Source organism: Bos grunniens, chromosome 7 (assembly GCF_055505025.1).
Source record: "Bos grunniens cultivar Pamir isolate PY7600 chromosome 7, Bosgru_T2T1.0, whole genome shotgun sequence".
Taxonomy (NCBI): Eukaryota; Metazoa; Chordata; class Mammalia; order Artiodactyla; family Bovidae; genus Bos; species Bos grunniens.
Genome location: NC_141171.1, coordinates 551,798 through 561,632, shown reverse-complemented (window position 1 = coordinate 561,632; position 9,835 = coordinate 551,798). Strand labels below are relative to the sequence as shown.

At 40.2% G+C, this 9,835-nt stretch overlaps 1 protein-coding gene across 1 annotated transcript; it reads left to right on the top strand.

The window, feature by feature from the left end:
- Positions 1–4,062: 4,062 nt before the first annotated feature.
- On the top strand, positions 4,063–8,024 carry LOC147367955 (nuclear envelope pore membrane protein POM 121-like). Its single transcript, XM_086407835.1, has one exon. The coding sequence runs from the start codon at positions 4,164–4,166 to the stop codon at positions 5,373–5,375; it is 1,212 nt and encodes a 403-aa protein (XP_086263961.1). The 5' UTR covers positions 4,063–4,163; the 3' UTR covers positions 5,376–8,024.
- The last annotated feature ends 1,811 nt before the right edge of the window (positions 8,025–9,835 follow it).

Genomic DNA, 9,835 nt, shown 5'->3' with positions numbered 1-9,835 from the left:
AAATTAATACAGAGAAATCTGCTGCATTTCAATATACTAACAATGAAAGATCAGAAAGAGAAATTCAAGAAGAAATTCCATTTATGATTGCATCAGAAAGAATAAAATACCTAGGAATAAATCTACCTCAGGAGACAAAAGACCTGTACTCCAAAAACTATAAGATGCTGATGAAAGAAACCAAAGAAGACATAAACAAATGGAAAGACATACTATGTTCGTGGATTGGAAGAATCAGTATTGTCAAAATGACTATACTATCCAAGGCAGTCTAGAGATTCAATGCAATCCCTGTCAAATTATAATGGTATTTTTCACAGAAGTAGAACAAAAATCTCAAAATTTGTATGGAGACACAAAAGACCCTGAATAGCCAAAGCAATAAATAGAGCTCAAGGAATCAGCCGTCCTAGTTTCAGACTATACTACAAAGCTACAGTAATCAAAACAGCATGGTATTGGCACAAAAATAGAAATATAGATCAATGTTGCAGGATAAAAAACTCTGAAATAAGCCCATGCACCTATGGCAAATTAATCTATGACACCAATGACAAAGGTGGCAAGACTACACAATGTTGGAAAGATAGTCTCTCCAACAAATAGTGCTGGGAAAACTGGACAGCTACATGTTAAAAAAATGAAATTAGATCATTCTTTAACTCCAAACACAAAAATAAGGTCAAAATGGATTAAAGACCAAAAAGTGAGACCAGATACTATAAATTTCCTCAAGGAAAATATGGGCAGAGCACTTTCTGACATAAATCACAGCATCATTTTTTCGATCTGTCTCCCAGAATACTGGAGATTAAAACAAAAATAAACAAATGGGACCTACTTAAACTTAAAAGTTGTTGCATAGCAAAAGAAACAATAAACAAAATGAAAAGACCACCTAGAGATTGGGAGAAAATATTTGCAAATGATGTGATTGATAAGGGATTAGTCTCCAAAATTTACAAACAGCTCATGATGCTTTATGGCATCAAAATAAACAACCCACTCACAAAATGGGCAGAAGACCTAAATAGATATTTCCTCCAAAGAAGACATACAGAAGGCCAATAGACACATGAAAAGATGTTCAACATCTCTAAGTATTAGAGAAACAAAAGTCAAGACTACAATGAAATATCACCTCATACCAGCCAGAATGGTTATCAACAAAAAACTCACAAAGAATAAATGCTGGAGAGAAGGTAACTCTCCTGTGCTGTTGGTGGGAATGTAAATTGATACAGCCACTATGGAGAACAGTATGGAGGTTCCTCATAAAGCTAAAAGTAGAGCTACCATATGACCCTGAAATCCCACTCTTGGACATATATCCAAATAAAAAACATGATCCAAAAGGATGCATACATCCCAATGTTCATTGCAGCACTGTTTACAATAGCCAAGACATGGAAGCAACCTAAATGTCCATTGACAGAGGAATGGATAAAGGAATGGATAAAGATTCCATTGTACATACACACAATGGAGTATTACTCAGACATTATAAAGAATGAAATAATGCCATTTGTAGCAATGTGAATGGACCTGGAGCATATCATACTGAGTGAAGTAAGTCAAAGAAGGAGAAATATTGTATGACTTCCCTTATATGCAAAATCTAAAAAGACATGATACAAATGAACTTACAAAACAGAGAGAGACCCACAGACTTAGAGAACGAATTTATGGTTGCTGGGAGGAAGGGATAATTAGAGAGACTGGGATGAACATTACACACTGCTATATTTAAAATGGATAACCAACAAGGACCTAGTGTATAGCATATGAAACTCTCTGCTCAATGTTATGTGGCAGTCTGGATGGGAGGGGAGTTTGGGGAGAATATATACATATGGCTGAGTCCCTTAGCTATTCATCTGAAATGATCACAACCTTGTTAATTGGCTACACCCCAATACAAAATACAAAGTTAAAAAATTAGTGGTTAAAAAATTCCTTTAGAAAATTTTTATTGGATAACAAATTTTAATGTGTATATTATTAAGATTTATTTCCTTAACTGAGGAATGGATTACCTTCAAATACCTGGAATAATTCCATTCATATTGTGGTAGTATATCCACCCATCATGAATTTTTCTCTTATTTCATTATTTATTTATTTATTTATTTTTATTTTTTAACTTTACAATATTGTATTGGTTTTGCCATATATCAACATGAATCTGCCACAGGTATACATGTGTTCCCCATCCTGAACCCTCCTCCCTCCTCCCTCCCCATACCATCCCTCTGGGTCGTCGCAGTGCACCAGCCCCAAGCATCCAGTATCGTGCATCGAACCTGGACTGGCAACTCGTTTCATATATATTATACATGTTTCAATGCCATTCTCCCAAATCATCCTACCCTCTCCCTCTCCCACAGAGTCCAAAAGACTGTTCTACACATCAGTGTCTCTTTTGCTGTCTCATATACAGGGTTATTGTTACCATCTTTCTAAATGCCATATATATGCATTAGTGTATATGTATTGGTGTTTTTCTTTCTGGCTTACTTCACTCTGTATAATAGGCTCCAGTTTCATCCACCTCATTAGAACTGATTCAAATGCATTCTTTTTAATGGCTGAGAAATACTCCATTGTGTATATGTACCACAGCTTTCTTATCCATTCATCTGCTGATGGACATCTAGGTTGCTTCCATGTCCTAGCTCATTTCATTTCTAAAAGAACTTTGAAGCATAGCAGACAGATAAAAAACACTGGGAGGTTGTCAATATTGTTAATTTTTTTTTTTTTTTTGCATAAAGATGAAAGTCAAACTCCTGAATTTTATAACCCGCTAGAATATTTAGTTAAAGTATAGCCCTTTGGATGCTGCTTATACAAAATCATACTTCCCTTCTCTGCTTGCTGAGCATAGCACTGACTAGAATAACTCCTTTGAAAAACTACCTGGTCTAGTAAAATGTCAAGCATAATTCACTAAGTGATGATAATCCAAAATAAGGCAAAATGATTTCAAAACAAAAAACAACCAAATCAAAGTGAGTGTAGCTATGAAAACATCAAAGATGTTTAAATAGTCTGAATATTCTAATGTATTCACCTTTCAACTAATACTAACTGCAACTAATACTAACTGTTACTTACTTACAGAGAGCCAAATTCTGAGTTCTAATTTGAATTGCCAGGTCCCTTCTCCCATCCATAGACACAGACTTACTGAAAAGGAATGACACAAAGCCCTACAGGATCTGTTGAGGGGCAGAAAGCAAAGATTAGGGTAATGGCAAAGTACGACCTTCAACATTCAAGTTTAAGTCCCAGATAACACTGCTCCTAGATATGTGTGTTGTGTGTGTGTTAGTCGCTCAGTCGTGTCCGACTCTTCGCGACCTCATGGACTCCTCTGTCCATGGAATTCTCCAAGCAAGAATACTGGAGTGGGTTGCCATTTCCTTCTCCAGCTCCCGGATATACAACTGCCTAAAAAGATACCAATTCTCTACTTCTGGTCATTGTAAACTGTTTTGGAAACCTTACTTTCCAGGGGAGGAGGAGGGGGTGCGATATCAGAAAAGTAAGATTCACCGGAAAGGAAACAGGACGGGGAGCATCCACTCTGGCTTCCCGCGTCTAGCTGGTTCCCTCCTGCAGCCCCCAGGATCTCGGTGGCACGAAGTCAGAACGGCTTTCCCCTGGGGTATCCGGTGCTGACCCTGGAGCTGCAGCATAGAGTGGGCGCTGCTGAGCCCGGAGCCAATAGGTTTGGGGAACACTGCCAGTCACCTTCCAGTGGCGCAGCTGGAGCCTGGTTGCGGGAAGTGCGACTGCGCCCAGGGGGCCGGTACTCCAGGCGCCAACACCTGTGCCCCGCCGACACCGGTGTCCCGGAGACACTTGCGCCCCGCCGACACCGGCGCCCCGAGACACCTGCGTTCCACCGACACCTGCGCCCCGCCGACACCTACGCCCCGCCGACACCTACGCCGCATCCGGCAGGAAGCACCCGGGTGCGCTTAACCCTCCCTCGCGCAGGCCTAGCGTCCCCTTTCTTCGCTCACGCGTTCCAACGACGCGTCACAGGCGCCTCCCAACAGTAAGCGCTTTGCCTGGCACCCCTTAGGCAGCTAACGGAAATCTCTCTGAGCCACTAGACTCCATTTGAAGGTCCCGACAGTGCAGAATTGCGCCTCATGGGCGGTTGCCTGAGCCGGCCTCGCCCTCGCCAGTCGTCGTCACCTGCTCTGCGGGGCGGGGACCAGCCAGAGAGCACCGAGTGCCTCGGGCCCGCGCACACTGCCAGCCGTGTTCCCCCAGCTTGCCGGGTTCACTCGGGGGCCCCAACTCTGGACCTGGCTCGCAGGCTGTCCTATGAGGGTCTCATGGCTTCACCCCGTCGTCGTCTGCACCGTCGGGGGTTTGTCCTAGTCCATCGGCGGCAATATTCAATCCAGCAAGCCCGGTGTTTATTTTGGTGTTTTTTTCCCTCTGTGCCCCGGAGTGGCCGTCAGAAGCCATTGCCGTCAGCTTGCAGTTTCAAGATGTTCCACACCTCAGTAATCCTGAGGATGGCATCCGCAAAGGGCAAACTGACGCTCCGTTTGCCTCTGAAGCAGACAGTCATCTGTACGTGGTCTTCATTTTCTGTTCACCTCCCAAACCTTTGTGTAAAGGAAATTCTGGTGAGGGCCCTAGAAGAGAGTGGTCAACTGAGAGGAAAGGAAGAGAAGGACCTGACAGCCTTGGCTGAGAGCAGAAAGGGGCTAGCAAAGCAAAAGAAAGGACAATCAGCCCAGGAGAGTCAGGATAAACAGAGAAGGGGCTCGAATCCAGGAGGAAATGCGCAGTCCGCGTTTAGACACCTCATAATCAACGGGGTCCTCTCTTCCTTTGTGCCCAGGCCTGGGCCTCTGGTTCTCTGTTCCAAGAGCTCGGATATCCTGATTAGGAAATCCCAGACCTACTTTTTGAGTTCATGCAGCAAACGAAATGCCATCACCAGTTCATACAGCTCCACAAGAGGTTTCCTACAGCTCCAGAGGATGGGTCCAGGCGCAGCCGGGCTCCTGGGCCCAGAGTCATCGCATCTTCATGAGGTCTCAGATAAAACCAGCGAGGAATGCCATTGGCCTAACCCTTCAGCCTCAATGGAACCCCAGAGGAAGATCAAAGATGAAAAAATTGCAGATGACCACTTAAGGAAGAAACAAAACTTAAATTGCTCACAGTCATCTGACAGTTTCAGGCCCCGCAAACGCAAGATTCCTCTGCTGCTGCCCACCAGGCGAAACGGTCCACTGATCCTGCCCCCACCTCTCCAGATAGGTTATCCAGTCACTGCTGAAGACCTTGACCTAGAGAAGAGAGCTGCGATACAGTGGATTAACAACGTCTTGGAAGGGTAAGACTGAAACCATCTCAGTCTGCAGAACCCCTCAGCCTTCTATTCTGCCAGCTCCTAGCTCTAATTCATAGCGGAGGAGCTTCTGGAAGATGTAGAGCTCCCCAGGCCTGGTGGCCTTCTTGTAGTTGGTTGGAGTAGCCATCTCTATGAGGTATTTTGTCTTGGTTTTCCCTGTTTGTCTTGCTCCACTTGGCTTAAAAAGTTGGTTCCTTTTTCCTGGCCCACTAGGGCCTGTTCCCCAGTACTTTGCTGCTTGCCCCTCAGTGGTTCCTTGGAGAAGCAGTGCAAGACCATCAGAGTCCAGCTTTGCTCTTGAGGGAACCCAGAGTGCTGCTCCTGTGAGCCCATTCCCCTACCAAGTCAGTTCTCTCCAGAGAGACAACATAACATTGTTATCATCTTACTGTCAGAAGTGCACCTGGAACTTGGGCAGCTGGAGGTTGTTAGTCTGGCCTGACCCAGTGGTCAGCATCCTTGCAGCAGAAGAGGGAAGCTTTGGACCAGTTTCACTCCAGGCAGGAGCAAGCGGGACACCCACTGCTGCAATCGTTGCCTTTTCCTGCCTTCCCCATTTTCTTAACTGGGACCTGGTTCATCTTTCTTAAAATCTCTATATTCTCTCTCTGAACATTTGGTACCACATAAATACTTAGTTGATGAACAAAGTCATATATGTTGCATACATATAGTCACATATATTTATACATGTCATTTATATATTAATATAGTCATATATATTATGTGTATGTGAAATGAAATTCAGTCATGTTCGACTCTTTGTGACCCCATGGACTATAGAGTCCATGAAATTCTCAGGCCAGAACACTGGAGTGGGTAGCCTTTTGCTTCTCCAGGGGATCTTCCCAACCCAGGGATCAAACCCAGGTTTCCTGCATTGCAGGCAGATTCTTTAGCAGCTGAGCCACAAGGGAAGCCTGTATTATGTGTATATGTATATATTATATATAACTTATGAGAATACATAGTTCATATACATTATATATTAGATATGTATAATATATATGTATATTGTTTAGTCAATCTGTCCTGTCCAACTCTTTCACGACACCACAAACTGTAGGCTGCCAGGCTCAATCTGTCCATGGGATTTTCCAGGCAAGAACACTGGAGTGGGTTGCCATTTCCTTCTCCATATATGTATATATGTATGTATAATATTAGTATATGATTATATTCATAGTAATAAATATTTAATGTATGTAATGTTACATACTCATATGTAATATGTATTAATATAACCATGTACAATACATATGTGTTTTTAACATATATGTATGTGTTTAGTACATTATGTATAGAATATATAATGTGAATTACATTACATATAATAATATGTATTGAATACATATATGACCTTTGCTAATTTATCAAGTATTCCTGCCTCTGCTTTTTGAATTCACAGTGAAGAAAGAAGTGACTAGTATGAGTGGCCAGACTTTTAACTCTAGGTTTTCTGTGTCCCACAGTCAGAAAAGCTGGAACCACCTTACGTCTCTAAATGTTGAGTCTAGAAAAAATGCACTTGCCTTTTTTCTCTCTGCTTGTCATCTGCCCACTTGACTTCACTATGGATTGGATCATGCCTATTGTATGTTAAGAAATGACTTGTGACAACTTTAGTCTTTAAAAAAGAATTGAATTTGATATAATTTTAGACTTACAAGAATAGTAGAGAGAATCCCAAACTAGTCTTCACTGAGCTTCTCCTAATGTTAATATCTTACAGAGCAGTTATTGAAACCAGGAAATTAACATTGTTGCAATGTTATTAGCTAAACTTCAGACTTTAAACATATTTTCCCATTTTCCAGTAAAATTTTCTTCCTGTGCCAGTATAATCCCACATTTCATTTAGTTGCCATGTCTCCTTAGTTTCCTCTAAACTGACCATTACTCTATCTTAATGTCTTCTGTGACCTTGATACATTTGTAGAGTACCAGTTAAGTATTTTGTAGAATTTTCCTCAATTTGGATTTGTGCTGTTTTATCATGAGTACATTGAGGTTTTGAATTTTTAAGAAATCACACACTTGTGATGTGTCATCCTCAGCACATGGGAAATGTTAATCTTGACCACAATCAAAGTGGTGTCTGGCCAGGGTTCTCCTCTGAATAGTTACTATTTTTCTCTAGTACATATTTAAGAGGGTCTTATGTTGATGTGACACAAAAATCCTGTTTATCCTTAAACTTTCACCACTAATTTTGCCATCATCAGTGGATCTTGCCTGTAGCAATTATCATTGTGGTGTTCTATGGTGATTTTATATCTTTATTGTTCTACATTTGATTAGAATTACTCTCCAAGGCAGAGTTCTCTGCATTTATATAGTCACTTATATCTGTATGGTCTCATCAATATTTCTTTTTATTATTTGGGCTATGTCTAATACGATCACTGTTAATTTTATTGCTCATATTGTTCCAGATTTGATCATTATGAGTTCTTTCAGATTAGCTCCTGAGTCCTTTAAAATGCCTGCATCTCCCTCCCCACTTTTCCCAAGGATTCCTTTACCTTATAGCCCCATAAGGTATTCCAGAATTATCTTATATTTTACCTGTCTCAGTTCTGGAGTCAACCACTCTTCTAAGAAGCTTTGGTTCATTTTATTGGAGAAATTAAAAAAAAAATCTGGGCATTCAGGTGTTGTTATGACTACTAGGGAATCTTTGCTTCTAAGTCCTCTCAACAGACAGAATTGGAAATGTATGTTCCCACTTATAAACTTGTATCTATTTCTGTATGCTGTGTGTATGTATACACATGTGTGTGTGTGCACACGTGTGTGTGTGTGCAAAAGAGTTAATACTGATACCGCTAACTAATGTAGTGCACAATCAGGGTTCATCTTAGAAATGTTCCCCTTTGCTTATGTGTAACTTCTTCAACAGTTTCTCCAGAGAAACCTGGTCTAATTATAATTTAATTACTTATTTGTTCAATCCAGAATGTACATAGTTTCACAATTGGCAGCCCTGTGAGCCGCTCACCAAAGTGTTCATGTACAGTTCTTTCTGTATGGCCTTGCAGCATCCAAGCAAACATTGCTTTAAAAAACTCCTTGGTTTAGCTTCTTTCAGCAACTGTGTAGCGAGGTTATATGTAACACATTTAGATTCACTTGTCATTGTCTACATTCCATTTTGGGCTCCTGCAACAACCTGGTTGATTTTAATTTTCAAAGTGAACCCCAGTCTTTGTGGTATAAAATTTGCTTAAATTTTTTGAGTATTTTTGTGTCTGTATTCATGAGTGATGTTGATCTGAAATTTTCTTTTCTTGTGATGTCTTTATCTGATTTTGGTATCAGAAAATACTGCCCATACAGAGTGAGTTGGGAATGCCAGTCCAGGTTCGATGCATGATACTGGATGCTTGGGGCTAGTGCACTGGGACGACCCAGAGGGATGGTATGGGGAGGGAGGAGGGAGGAGGGTTCAGGATGGGGAACACATGTATACCTGTGGCGGATTCATTTTGATATTTGGCAAAACTAATACAATTGTGTAAAGTTTAAAAATAAAATAAAATTAAAAAAAAGAGAAATGTTGGTACAATTTCTTCTTAAAATATTTGGGAGTATTCATCAATGAAGCCATTTGGGCCCAGGTTTTTATTTCTGGGAAAATTTTCAATTATTAATTCAATCTCTTGTTATAGGTCTAAGGTTTTCTAATTCTTCTTGAGTCAGTTTCAGTAACTGGTGACTTTCTGGAGACTTTGCCTACTTCATCTAAATTGTATAATTTATTGGCATGAAATTGTGCTATTTTCTTATAATTCTAGTATCTCTAATGTAGGAGATGATATCCTTTCTTGAATTCCTAATTTTGTTAATCATTTTCTTCTCTCTGTATCTCTTTCTCTCTTATTCTTGCCCTTTCTCTCTTTCACTGTGGCTAAAAATGTATAAATTGTGTTGATTTTTTAAAAAAGAGTCAGTTTTTGTGCTTTTCATTTTGTCTATTTTGCTGTTTTCTATTTCTATTTTAGGCTCTAATCTTTACTATTTCTTTCATTCTTCTTCCTTTAGGTTTGATTTGCTCTTCTTTAACTATTTCTTAAATTGAAAGACTAGGATATGGATTTGAAACTTCTCTCTAATAAACTTTTAAATGATGTAATTGATATAACATGCACAGAGGAGCCTGGCAGGCTACAGTTCATGGGGTCACAAAGAGTAGGACACAACTGAGTAGCTAACATTTTCACTTTCACTTATGTAAATTTAAGGTATAAATCTAATGTTGATTTGATACATTTATGTAAGTAATATGATTCCCATTGTAGTGATAATTAACACCTCCTTCATGTTGTATAACTATCATTTCTTTCTAGTGGTTGGAATTATTAAGATCTGTCCTTGTCAAGTATGATTACAGTAATACAATATTATTGTCTGTATTCACCATACTGTGCATTAGAATTTTAGAAA